The sequence below is a fragment of the Eublepharis macularius genome, chromosome 4 (genome assembly GCF_028583425.1).
Source record: "Eublepharis macularius isolate TG4126 chromosome 4, MPM_Emac_v1.0, whole genome shotgun sequence".
NCBI lineage: Eukaryota > Metazoa > Chordata > Lepidosauria > Squamata > Eublepharidae > Eublepharis > Eublepharis macularius.
In genome coordinates, this window is record NC_072793.1 from 7,175,796 (window position 1) to 7,187,065 (window position 11,270).

The window sequence follows — 11,270 nt, forward strand, 5'->3', positions numbered from 1 at the left end:
TCCAGGTGGTGGCTGAAGAGCAGTCAGATTGACAACTGATCTCCTGGTAACAGAGATCAGTTCGCCTGGATAAAATGGCTGCCTTGGTAGGAAGATTTTATGGCATTGCACACAGCTGAGATCTCTCCCCAAACCCCCTGCATTCCCCAGGCTCCACCCCAAATTCTCCAAGAATTTCCTAACCTGGAGCCCTGAGAGAAAAATAAAACTGCTGTACAGGAACAGGCAGGGAATCCTTCAGGCACGTGAGCCGCTGGTCATTAAGGGCTTTAAGAGTGAGCACCAGAACTTTCAATTGGACCAGGAAACAAATAAGCAACCTCTGAACGGTCCTCAGAATAGGAGTAACTTAGTCCTGCCAGCTGGAAGTTCTGGGCTGAAAACAAAGGGACATCAACCTGAAAACCTAGACGATGTTGTCCCGTAAGTAGGAGGGAAGGTACATGTGAAAAAAATCGACTTGAGTAGGGCAATTTTGAGCAGCAAAACAACCGAAAGAGTTAAGACACCCTCCCCCACTGTACCCTTCTCCCATTCAGATACAACCACCCTTTGTTGTTCATTTTGGGAAGGTACATGTGGAAAAATATATTAGTTTCAGTAGAGCCACTTTAACAACAACATGCTGCCCTTCAGGACAATTTACTGCCACACTCAGAGCAGTTTACAATGTGTGCTATTATTTCCACATGGCAATCACCCTGTGAGGTGGGTGGGGCTGAGAGAGCTCTGAGAGAACTGTGACCCAGGGTCACCCAGCTGGCTTCAAGCGGAGGACTTCTCCAGATCAGAGTCCTGCCGCCTCTTAGCCACTACACCAAACTGAGCTGGAAAGCAGAGAGGAAGGAGTTACACTCCCTCCCACGGTACCATTCTTCCATTCAGGTGCAAACAGCCTAGCCTGTTTTCAAAGGATCAGGCAGTTTACATAACTGGGACACTGTGAAACTGGAGCGTAGTATTTCATTACTACTTTGCCTGGGCTCCTTATTGGAAGCAACGAATAAAACAAATGTGAGTACTTAACTTTTTGAAGGACTAGGAACTTCAAAATTGTTTCAGCAGCTTCTATTCTTTGACATAAACTTCAAGGAAACAAAAACGAAAGCTACTGATTCTACGTCTGATTAAGAATGGCAGAAGTTATGGTTTTGTTTCTCACACTCTGCCTCCAGTTGCTCGCCCTGCCGGTGTATGTGCTATCCTACTTGGGACTATGGGAGCCCTTCTGCAAAAAGTTTTTCTTTCCTTTTTTCTTGGAGAAGATTACTGTCATCTACAATTGGAGAATGTCAAGACAGAAACAGGACTTGTTCCGTAACATGATGGAATTTGCAGATCGTTCAGGGAAACTGACCGTGCTGGAGATAGGCTGTGGGACCGGCACCAACTTCCAGTTCTTTCCGCCCAATTGCAGAGTCATCTGTACAGACCCTAACCCTCACTTTCGGCAGAGTCTAACTAAAAGCATGGCCCGGAATCAGCATCTCCAATTCGACCAGTTCATTGTGGCCTCAGGAGAGGACTTGAGTCAGGTAGCCGATGCCTCTGTGGATGTTGTCGTTTCTACTCTGGTCCTGTGCAGTGTGAAGAACGTAGAAGGTGTTTTGAAAGAAGTCTGCAGAGTGCTCAAGTCGGTAAGTATTTGAAGAAAGACATGTCAGGCAGCAAAAAAGGCCGTGTGTAGATTTTGACGTGCCTTGCCAGCTTTTTTTTTAAACCATAACTTCAATTTATATCATATCACTGCTAAAGTGGTCTACCCATGTTCTGACAATGTTTGAATCAAGAAACCATGGTTTGTGATTGGCCCGTAAATCAGAATCAGAAGCCATGGACTGAAATGAATTTGCAAACTACAGTTTGGTACATTGTCTGAACTGGCAAGCCATAGTTGCCACTGGAGATCTGCCTCCAGAAGTCTCTGCAGTATAGAAATCTGAATACTGAGTAGGTGGGAAAAAATAAAACAGCAGCTGTTTTATTTATCCTGATTTGCCTGTATTTTTGATGCTCAAACCACAATTTGGTTTCTAAATTGTGGTTAATTTATTTGTATTTATTTACTTCAATTATATCCCACCTTTCTCCCTAGTGGGGACCCGAAGCTGCTTACATTGTTTCCTCTCCACCATTTTATCATCATAATAACCCTGCCGGGGTGGGTTAGGCTGAAAGTGTGTGATTGGCCCAAGGTCACCCAGCAAACTTCCATGGCACAGTAGGAATTTGAATCTGGGTTCTCCAGATCCTAGTCCAACATTCTAACCAGTACACCAGACCGGACACCTGCCTCTTTATAGATCTGCTAAAGGGGTGGGAGAAGGACAGTAATGGAGGCCCAAGTTATATCTGATGAGCAGATATAAATTCAGCAGCCCTTTTTTTTTATAGGAACGAAGGTGTGACCTTGCAACAGTCACTCTCACTTAGCCTAATCTACTTCCTAGTGGTTATAGTGATAAAAAGTATATGTTACCCCAAGTCCCTCTAGAGGAAGCGTGGGATACAAATGTGAGAAATGGAACGTGGTGTGGGGATGTATGGTGCACATGGACATAACCAATTATTATCCAACTTCACACTAAGAGCAAATCATGTGATTTGGTTCCATATTAATTTTTGTATAGGAGTGGTGGAGACCCAGAGGAAGTTTGGGCGGCGGGGCAGGGGGGCGTGTTTTGCCAAGGGGCAAACAGTTCTTTTGGATTTGCTGACAACAAGCACGTAAGTGTTTGATGCAGATTGATTGAAGCAGATTGATTAAATCCCCCCAGTAATTTCTAAGAAGGAAAAATGTACAAAGCAGAGAATAGACATAGAGTATACTTATGTCCCGATACTCCTGTCATGAACCCCTGGAGACTACAATGGGTGGACCCCTGCTTCTGACTGATCGCAGTGCTGCCTGCAGTTCAGCAGAGGAGCGTTTCTCTAACACCACCACCACCACCACCCACCTTCCCACATAGCTGGGAATAGCAGCGTGCCCCCCCTTTGGCCTCCACGATCCACGATCCACGGATCGGGAACTGGAGATGATCGGTGTGGATTGTTAATTCGGGATCGTCGCCGGCACTGATCCACGATCAGCCGGATTGTTAATTTTTTGGGAATCATGCCCATCTCTACTAGAAGCCCTCCCACTGATTGCCCCCCCCCAAACACCAAGAACACAGAGCATCACTGTCCTAGACAGAGAGTTCCATCTATACCTTGTGGCTAATAGCCACTGATGGAACTCTGCTCCCTAAGTTGATCCAATCCCCTCTTGAAGCTGTCTATGCTTGAAGCTGCCACCGCCTCCTGTGGCAGTGAGTTCCATGTGTTAATCACTCTTTGGGTGAAGAAGTACTTCCTTTTATCTGTTCTAACCCGACTGCTCGGTACTTTCAATGAGTGCCCACGAGTTCTTGTATTGTGAGAAAGAGAGAAAAATACTTCTCTCTCTACTTTCTCTATCCCATGCATAATCTTGTAAACCTCTATCATGTCACCCCTCAGTCGTCCTTTCTCCTAGCTAAAGAATGTTCAGGCCTGGTCTGCAGAGCCATCTGGGCACGGGATGGAGGAACTGTGGCAGACTGCACTAGCTCCTCGAATTAACAAGAGTCTTCTGCGTGTGCCACTATGCGGGAGCATGGTTGGCCACAGCAGCCCCCCTGACGCCTTTCTTCTGCCAAAAGAAGAAGCGAAAAACCAAGAGCAGAGGTTTGTAGTACCAAAGGCAGCAAAAACGTCCTGACTCTTTTTACTTTTTTTTGCTACCTCTGGTAATATGTACCTTTGTTCCTTACTTCTGCCCAGGGCTTTTTTTTCTAGGAAAAGAGGTGGTGGAACACAGTGGGTTGCCAGCACAGGACCACACAATGATGTCACTTTGGGTCATCTGGAACAAGGGTTCCACCGAGCGGCGGGGAGGGCAATCTAAACTCCCCTCTGTCTGGAGATCGGTGGGCGGGGCCATCAGCCATGTGACCATTTTTGAGAGGTGCCAGAACTCTGTTCCACCGCATTCCAGCTGAAAAAAGCCCTGCTTCTGCCCCAACACCTTTCTCTAGGCAACACTGTTCTGGCTTTAATGCCCCTCGCCTTTCTGCTTCATGTGCATAATCCCTCTTGCCTCTAGGCTCTGTGCAAGATATTTTTTTACCCTTCAGAGATCAGCAGACTGTTTCTCTCACAATTACTACCTTAACTGCAAGCACATTTCATAACTGTCCTACCCCTTCACTTTGTGAACATTCCAGGAGCTCAGCCAACGGCCAGAGGATGTTTACTAGAGATAGGCAACCAACATATGGGAGAAGTTAGTAGATGTTGTCTAAGCTTGAACTTTTGGTGTTAGAAGAAAACTTGGGGGAACAGAAGTGCCTCATAAGCATAATTTTAAAGCACACCAAACAATTATATAATGCACAGGATATCCTGGATTTGGCATTATTTGGTTCAAACATTCCATTGCTTTCCTCAGGGTGGAGCTTATATTTTCCTGGAACATGTCGCTGCTGATCGTTCAAGCTGGACCTACCTCTGGCAGCAAGTCTGGTCTCCAACATGGAAACTTATATTTGATGGCTGCTCGCCAATGAGAGAGACCTGGGTTGCGATTGAAAAGGAAAACTTCTCTGAAATAAAGCTTCGGCACATACAAGCCCCTTTGTGCCAGACACTCGTTCAACCACATATACTTGGTTATGCTGTGAAATAACTCTCAGTGTAAAAACAATTCTTTATGTCCGGATCTCATATAATGTGCAGTTTCTTAACCAGAGTTATGCCATGTTTAATCTGTAGTTGTTTAGCCTTTTTCTCCCTCCAGGTCCAGACGTTGTTTTGACCGCATTTTCCATGGGAGAGAATACCTCTTATCTGTCTCTTCAGCCAGAGACCTTGACGGCCCGAGCCTTCCCACGTCCACGTTCTCATCATACAGAACTATGGGGGGAGGCTGGGAATGAAGGGTTTGATGTATCACAGGTTTCGTTTTGTATCTCATTCTCAACAAAGCCTCTGTTCAGTCAAGTTCCGTTTAGGCCTTGAAATATGGACACTTGTATCTTGAATGCTGTCTTTCAATAAACCTTTTGGAATCAAGAAACTTTTAGCTTCTTGCAGAAGGGGGGAGATGGACTCTAGATAACAGGGATTCCATAGTCTGACACTATACACATTTTCCAGAACGTAAGTCCCTCTGCATTCTTAAGCACTGTAACCTGGCAGTTAAATAGCCCCATTCATTTTACTGAAGGATTGCTTCCAAGTAAACATGAATGTATTCTAAGGCCACAAAACCTACAAACACTCACAATGTAGCAAGTTCTACCAAGCTGTAGATCAAGAATCTGGAAACAACATGCTGCACGCATTGGGCATAACAACATCAATGGGAATCAAAATGAAGTCACGAAAAAGGAAATGCAGCCAACCATCTACCCTGCAGAAAGGAAGCAAGATTCCCATTAGAAACAACTGAGTGTAAAGAACAGATAAAGGAAAACAACATTCATCTTTTTCTTTTCTTTCTTTGTTATTTTTATTTTCTTGCTCTTTTTCTTGTAGAAAGCCTAAAAACGTGATTGCCTATACAAGCAATAGGCTGTGGGGGTTTGGGGGAGGGGGAGGGTGGAAGTCAGACTGCTCTCAGAACAGTCAATCCCTTTTACTGTGCCATATGCAATAACCCTGTTGAAGAGGTATTCACAGGGTTATAAGGGATTGTTTAGCAATTACAAATTTTCTTTATCTAGAAGGCTAAATATTAGCATCAAGAGAAACTATAAAGATAAGAGTTTTTTTAGTTAATAAGTGACAAATATATTCAGATGAGAAATAGAAAGTTTGAAATACAACAGAAACAAGCTTGCTATAGAAATAAAGTTAACGATTGTTAAGTGTTAAATTAGCAAATTGAACTAAGAATTATCTAGAAAGAACTATAATTACTAAGATATTTAATTTTTAGTGGATCAAAGTTCACTGTTGAACATATAAGTTTATTACTATTTACTCAGTGTTGAATTTAATTGTAATTTGAAGTTGATTGAAATAAGAGCATACAACTTACTTTGAAGAAAAATAAGAAAGTGTGTATAAGTTATAATAGGGAATAAAGAAAGGGAGTTGAACTAATTGGTTAGTCTTAAAGGTGCTACTGGACTCTTTTTGATTTTGCTACTACAGACTAACACGGCTAACTCCTCTGGATATAGTACAGTCGTAACTCAATTAGTTAAGTGAAACCTTTTATTAACTCTTATTAAATAATATTGATTTTTAATCTCATTTTGAGGAAAATTGTGACTCTCTATCGTGGTATCCAACATCTACAAATTTCACAAAGGTCATTTTATTTTATTTTTTATATAAACAGATTAAGGAGAAACAGAGGGAAGGCATAATAACTTCAAAATATAGAGTCTACACAGAAGAAACAAATGGCCTCTCCCTCAAAATTAAATATAGTATCTCAAAATACACATGGTCTCAACAACTTGATTAAAAGAAAACGAATTCTAACAAATTTGGCAAAGCTCAATCCAGACATAGGCTTGTTACAGGAACCCCATCTACACTCTAAGAATGAGGAAGAACTGAAAACTAAGTGGATTCAAATGCAATTTCATGCCAAAGGCACCTCTAAATCTAGAAGAGTTGCAATAATCTTGTCTTAAAAAATCCAATTTACACACAAAGCTACTTTAAAAGACTTAAGGGGTAGATACATCTTTGTAAAGGGATCAATAGAAGGACAAATGTATACATTAGCTTCAATTTATGTACCAAATTCCAACCAATTAAATTTTATAGAAGAGACACTCAAGGAACTACAACTTTTTCAGGAGGGTTCAGTAATAGCTGGAGGTGATCTTAACTACATCATGAACAATAAACTAGACAGAACTCACTTCAATAATAGGAAAAGAAAAAAGAACAAAAACAACACTCATTTAGTATCAATATTAAAGCACTATCATATGGTAGACATATGGAAAGTATTAAATGAAACAGGAAAAAATTACACATACTACTCCACAAGACATAATGTATACACTAGAATCAATTATATTTTAGTTTCAGAAGACTTAATTAAAAAAACTGCACATGCTGAAATAGGGAACATTGACTATTCAGATCATGCATGGGTCAAATGCACAATATCAACAATTAAAGAAACAGTGAAAGAAAAACACTGGACATTTGATAAAAATCTACTGTATAGTATAAGAAATATAGAAAAGATTGAACAACATATTAAGCATTATCTAAAAGAAAATCAAACAGATAATATAGCTCCACACATTTTGTGGGATGCATTAAAAGTAGTACTAAGAGGACAATTAATAGCTTTAACATCTTATCTAAATAAAAATAAAAATCTCCAAAAGCAAGAAATAGTGCAAAAAATCCAACAATTGGAACAAATTGTACAAACAATTATTAAATAATTATTATTTAATTATTATTAACAATTATTAAATAAACAAAGTGTACAAACAATTATTAAATGAATGGAAACTGCTGGAAACTATAGAAGTCAACAAAATTCATAGAAATCTATTATATTTAAAACAAAAATATTGGTGCAATTCCCCAAGAACACTACGTACAATCTTCTGGAAAATAAAGGAGAAAAAAACAAAAATTATCAAAGTAATACAAGACGAGGGGCATGGCGAGGGTACCTTCGGGGCCAGACGCGTGCTGAGAGAGCTCTGTCCCTCCCGACTCCCAAATCTTCATTAAATAGCACACAACGAAACAAGATTGACAAAAAAATATGCATAAGCCGTCACAAAAAAAGAGGAAAAACAACTCCAAAGTGACAAGGAACCTACAGACGTTTTTTTCGATTGTTAAAGAGCCGGTGCTAGCAGACGGTAGCAGGGAAGAAACATCCCAAATGGCGGACGATCTTTTTAACGACGCCACAGAAAAGGTAAATCAAAACGAAATAGCTTTAAGCCCGCAGCTAGCAAAACTGAGACAGGACATTATTCTGCATATGACTAATCTAATCAACCCGATGACTAAACAGCTTACCGAAATAAAGCTTGACTTGCAAACTGTTAAGTAAAAAGTCGAGAAAGCTTTAGACTCTAGTTTGCAGTCTCAGAAGGATGTAATTGTTGTGCAGAAAACAATTGAAATTCAACAGGACAGAATCCTTACATTCGAGGTTGCAGCCAGGAAAAATTGCCTTAAGCTAAAGGGGCTTGATGTATCAAGTACCCATAATGAAGATCTCACAATGCTCCTTTCAAAGTGGCTTGCAAAATATTTTAACCTGGAAAATGAAACAGCCCCGCTCAGAACTAATGCTTACCGAGTTGGCAGAGTATTACAAGCTAAAAGTAAAATGACTCCAAGAGACGTTATTATCGAAATACCAAATCAAAGCATAAGAAGGAAAATATTGGAAGAAGCAAGATTAAAAGGATCAATACTGTTGCACAAAAAAGTGCTCTTTCCCTTTGCCCCTTCCAATCTTCTGAGCAAAAGAGAGATGAGACAGACAAGGGCTGTTGTAACAGAGTATATTTGCAAATATAGGGTACCAGCTTACAAAATGAGCTTAGAATGTACCACCGAACAAAGGAGCACATGCTTCTTTTAAGGGCTCATGACATCATTTTGGAGAAACGAAACTCACATTCAAACAAAACGTGATCTCTTTACACCTATGGATAGGCTATTCTCCATTTCTCACTCTCGCGACAGCTTTATTCTTCACAGTAGTCACTCGTTACTTTCACACACACACACTCTTCCTCCAAAGAGGAGGGAGGGGAAACTTATAATTCTCCCTTTGTCTCTGCCTCTGCATCCCAAGAATGTTCAGTTATCTGTCCAAGGCCAGATTTTCTCTTCTCATGTGCAACCAGGGAGAAAGGGGGTGGGGTGGCTAAAAGACAGAGACCAGTTACTTAAAACATAAAGAATCCATCCTAAGCTTCTTGCTAACTTAATATCACAGATATATGATTAATATAAATTTGCTAATCCCACAAATCCCCCCTTTGTTTCTCTTGAGATTCCTTATCACAAGTGAAACATTCTATATTATTAAGACACTTATACATAGACACATGTGTTCTATATACTGGTGAACAAATCCTGTATCGGGTACCAATATTTTACAAGACAGTATAAATTATATATAAAGGAATATAATTACAATATGTAAGCATTGACTTCGCTTATGGTTAGGATTTAATCAGGTACTGCTGTTCCTTCAGGAGCCGGGTATTGTTCTTTCCAACATGGAAAACATTTATATCTTGTAGTATCATACTATTCTTTGGCTATAGGGAAAGAAGTCCAACATAAAATGAAGACGTATCTCAACTTGTACATTCCTAAGCATAAGGAGTGTAGGTAGGCAGGCAGGATAATACATAGTGCCATCTATTTGAACTCTTCAGAGCTTTCAATAGACTTTCCAGTCATGGATTCCATCTAGCAAAAGAAACAGGTCACCTTTTTTTTCAATCTGATGAGCTGTATCTGTAAAACCAATCACACAGTAAAACATTTTTTCAATGCAGCTCCAAGTCCATTTGGCCTGAGGACAGGGAGTGTTACTTCTTAAATAAAGTTCTTCTGAGTGCTGGCCTCATGTAGATCTTCTAAATGGATAATAACACACACACACAACTTACTCTTTGGCCTGAAAGGGGAGTGGAAATACCAGTAGATTGCCTTAGCATACGGCTCTTGTGAATCTGACATCAGAGCATCCAGGACATCCATGAAACTAAACACTGGAAAATGGGTAGCTTAGGTTTTTATCTTTAAAGCAGAGGAAATACAGCTGGGACTGGATTAAGCACAGGATCAAGTTAGCTTAACTCCAACAACAACAATTTAAGGTAAGCACAAAAAAAAACCCTCAGTTATGTGGCTCAGTCTTTTGGTGCTACACCTCTGAAGATGCCAGCCACAGCTGCTGGCGAAACGTCAGGAACTACAATGCCAAGACCACGGCAATACAGCCCGGAAAACCCACAACAACCATCGTTCTCCAGCCGTGAAAGCCTTCGACAATACATCAAAACTCAGTTACTTAAAATAAATACAAGAAAGTAACTGGAGGACCACAGAAAATACAATTTCCAAGTAAGGCATTTTAAGATATGAGGAGAGAGCAGACCGCTGTGCAAGCTATAATTAATAACAATAATAATCCTTAAAATTTAAAACTAACTGAATACCTTTGAGGCTAGGAGGCCATGTGCTGGCAGGAATAGACAAGTGAGTTACCTGTTAGGCCCTTCCTGCTAGTCAGGATAAACAAAACCTTTAGAGATTACAAGGACTCCAATAAAAATAAACAGGACAGTTGGGAGGGGGGAACTGGAATACAAGCACCCTAAGGGGGTCTCTCTCTCTCTTTCAGGACCTGTTTTTCCAGAAGTCAACATCCAAAGCCAAGAGGGGGTTTGTAGTGCAATAAGCCACATTCTCCGTTTATTCTTCTTACTGAGCATTGACATGAAAACACATCGGATTGAGAGGCCCATGTCTTATCACATCACCACCATGCAGTCTTTCTGGTTAGGAGTGAGCTTACCACTTCAATTCCCCCACATTAGTGCATCACGTTAATCACATTCTGATGCTGGTTCCAGGACCTGGTTCATGAACATGGATGAAGTTATGTACTGAGGACGGCTTAAGAATGGAGTCACTTGCTGTCTCTCTATAAAAAAAAACCAATGATTTTGAAAGATCAGATCCAAAAACAAAATAAATAATTTGGTAGCCAGATGACTACATGCCTTTTCTGCTTACTAGTGGTCTCTTCACTCCTGAAAGAAACATCTTCAAACACAAGAATCATGATTAATTGTTTAGGAAAACAATACCAAGAATCTTTGAAAATATACTTTAAATTTCAGTTTCAGGTCAGATTACAGATGAGAGAAGGTAATACAATACATAACACCTTTAATTCTATAGCCTTGCTTTCTTGGATACTTATACTAGGTTGAATTTGCTTTTTTTTTTTTCTTGAGCAGATTCACTCCTATCAAATTTGTTTACATTTATCTGGACCCATATAATTCTAAACCATAACTCAACAAGACAGCACGTTGTTGCTTCTTAACAAAGGCAAAAGATTATAACCTTTAAGCTTACATACATATGTTGAGACAATTTGAGATTTCAGTCATAATCTCTTTTAACTATTAGGCGCTAGGAAGGAGATGTTAGACTGTGGTGTGCCAAAAGCTGCAGTCTATCTGATCTGCAAGAAGACAATAGAC

General features: G+C 40.3%; 1 protein-coding gene across 1 annotated transcript; it reads left to right on the plus strand.

The window, feature by feature from the left end:
- Positions 1–808: 808 nt before the first annotated feature.
- LOC129326956 (putative methyltransferase-like protein 7A) lies at positions 809–4,807 on the plus strand. The gene is made up of 2 exons (XM_054975288.1): positions 809–1,637; positions 4,475–4,807. The coding sequence occupies exons 1-2, from the start codon at positions 1,134–1,136 to the stop codon at positions 4,709–4,711; spliced, it is 741 nt and encodes a 246-aa protein (XP_054831263.1). The 5' UTR covers positions 809–1,133; the 3' UTR covers positions 4,712–4,807.
- Positions 4,808–11,270: the final 6,463 nt, after the last annotated feature.